Source organism: Austrofundulus limnaeus, unplaced genomic scaffold (assembly GCF_001266775.1).
Source record: "Austrofundulus limnaeus strain Quisiro unplaced genomic scaffold, Austrofundulus_limnaeus-1.0 Scaffold419, whole genome shotgun sequence".
In the NCBI taxonomy this organism is placed as follows: domain Eukaryota; kingdom Metazoa; phylum Chordata; class Actinopteri; order Cyprinodontiformes; family Rivulidae; genus Austrofundulus; species Austrofundulus limnaeus.
The window spans coordinates 288,197-290,836 of record NW_013952821.1 but is presented as its reverse complement, the minus strand read 5'-3'; the positions used below and the strand labels follow the sequence as shown (position 1 = coordinate 290,836).

The window sequence follows — 2,640 nt, the reverse complement described above, 5'->3', positions numbered from 1 at the left end:
CGAAAAATACTGTAGTTGGTATAATTTGAGTGGAAGTGGGCAACAACATAAATTACGCGGCAGAGAAACTGACGTATTTCCATTGAGCAAATTTATTTTTGAAATTCTAATTTGCGCATTTTCATGGTCAATAGAAACAACTCTTATGATGCAAAGTAAAATACAGCATTTTCATAACAACTGAAGGTAACAGTTACTTGATTGTGGTACATAATTACACCCCACCACTGGTCGTCCACACGGCTTTCTGGCAGCAAAGGCTCAGAATTTAGTGACTGAAGCAAAAAAAAAAGTGTGTGTGTGTGTGTGGGAGGGGGGCGCACAGGATGGCTGCTCCTCCTGAGACTCACCTCGTGCTGCTTCCGGAGATTATTCACAGTTTCTTCTTTTTTCAAGATGGCCGACTTCACTCTGCAAATGACACACAGGAGAGTGTTTCGTATGAGAAGGTTTCTGCGACGGTCAGAGTCTGGTTCTGACAACCGGGAGCTGAAAGCTACCTTCTGACAAACGTTCACATCATCAGATAAATAAATGAATGTTTGTGAGTCAACATTTATTTTATGTTTTATTCAAACAACTTTAGATCATCAACACGCCTGAGTGAGAGGAAACTCTGTGGTTCACTGAGCGGACAGCGAGCGGGACTCAGAACGTGTTCAGATAACGCTCCTCTTCACCAAGCGGGGCCACATTCAGAGGATGTGTCGTGTTGTGTTCAGTGACAATAAAGTTAAAAGCCTGAGGCCAAGAAATGGATGGTTTGGTGCCAGGACACAACTCAATCCTGCCTTTCTACAACCATTAAAACCAGATGTTTGGGGCTTTTGCATCAACAAATGCTGGGAAATGTTAAATAGAGGACTGTTCTGACAACTGTTCTAAATCACACACAAACACTAAAGGAGGGGGAAGAAACATAAAATGGACTGAGCTGAAAYTTGTCACGTWTTAGTTACGAAACAAACAATCGGGTTTATTGCTGCTCTTCTTTGGCTGCGGAATTATTGAACTGTTGAAATAAAACAAGTGGATTTTCTCCAACATGGTTCAGTTTTTCAATTTTTCTCAACAAACATTTAAAACTAAAAACTGGTTCTCATATTTAGCAGACAGCTGTTGAGTTTTACTGTTGTGGGAAACATTTAGTGTTTCTAAAAACAGCCGGACTGCTGGGGCTCATGTTTGCTGACATAAACAGTTAAAAAAGAAAGGTTTCTTTCCRTTTTCTCCTGGAAGTTTTGTTTCTGTCTCTCTGTTTACTCCATCCCAGCATGAATCAGCGCTCCACCCACCGATCATCACACTTCACAGCCAAGTGGGTTTTCTTCAAACCCAGATTCAGAGAAGTTCCTTCATCAATTTCGAAATTGATGTTAAAAGTGACACGTTTAGGAGAATGATAAAGTTTGGATTGTTGAAAAAATTTGAAATAGTATATATTCATTCATTTAAATTGTTGTTCCAGGAAGATTTTTGTTTTGTTTTAAGTGAAAAATTACTGTTTGAATTTATACTTGAGAAAAAAGAGGCAGATTTAAGATTTTTTTCCTCTCTCTGCTGCCTTTCATTTCATTGTATTTTCTTTCTTTTTTATTGTACATAGAATTTTGTTTTTTAAGAAATGAATAAAGTTTGAAATAAAAAATAAAATAAAAAGTGGGACACAGGAGACAGAAGGAGCTCCGTCCAGCTCACCGCTGGTKGACTTCAGCTAGCTCCTCCTCCTTCTCCCGGGTGATCCGCTCCACCTCCAGCCGCAGCCTCGCTCGCACTTCCGACACCTCCACCTTCARCCGGCGGTTCTCCTCCTCCGTCGCCACCAGACGCTCCGCAAACTCCTGCYGTATCACCTCGGCCAGGCTGCGGCGCTCCTCCGCCAGCTTGTCTCGGCTCTGAGAGGACGAGGAGGAAGATTGGGTTTTAGCAGAACGAACGACGGGAAGCTGAAGACGCTCGCGCTCTTCACCTGAGTGACGTCGYTGAGCTCCTGCTCCTTCTGCCGGAGCGTCGCCTGCAGCCGGATCAGGTCTCCCTCCGTCTCCAGCTGCTGCCTCCTCAGCTCCAGGTGTTTCTCCACGGCGGCTCTCTCGGAGCGTTCCAGCTCTTTCAGCTCGGACTCAAACTTCTCCCTCAGACGCTTCACCCTGAAAGCAGCGAGCATCATGACTTTGTGTTGAGGAGAACGTGCAGGGGGTGAAGTTCTGCTCCAACACACAGACACAAACACACACACACACACACACCTGTTGTCAGCCACCCTCTCACACTCCTCCTTGTCTTTGCTCGTCTCCTCCTCCAGCGTCCAGATGGCGAGCTGGATCTCCTTGTCTCGTTCTCGCCTCAGTTCTTCCTTCAGCGCTCGCTCGCAGCTCAGCATCCAAGCTTCCTGTRGACGTGTAAACATGTGCCGACACGTTACAAACACGCTTTCTAAAGTGTATTTTAATGTTTTTAGACTCCATACTTCTCCAGATTCTGCTGACCTGGGGAACCAGGATTTTGAGAAAAAAAGTTTGTTTTTTAACTTCGTCAGTGATCAGATCTATCCAAATTCATGTTTCTTAAAGGGGCATTATCATGTAAAATCAACTTTTTTGAGCTTTATATCATGTTATAATGTTATCCTCTCATCAAAAA

The 2,640-nt window shown here is 43.8% G+C and overlaps 1 protein-coding gene across 1 annotated transcript in view; it reads right to left on the bottom strand.

Annotated features, from left to right (window-relative positions):
- Positions 1–350: 350 nt before the first annotated feature.
- The window catches only part of cep131 (centrosomal protein 131), a gene marked incomplete at its 3' end in the record, with an annotated part of 26,068 nt that continues 23,778 nt past the window's right edge, over positions 351–2,640 (bottom strand). Inside the window, 4 exon segments of the mRNA XM_014024339.1 lie at positions 351–411; positions 1,699–1,895; positions 1,970–2,147; positions 2,247–2,389. Of these exon segments, the coding sequence (XP_013879793.1) occupies positions 351–411; positions 1,699–1,895; positions 1,970–2,147; positions 2,247–2,389 (579 nt within the window).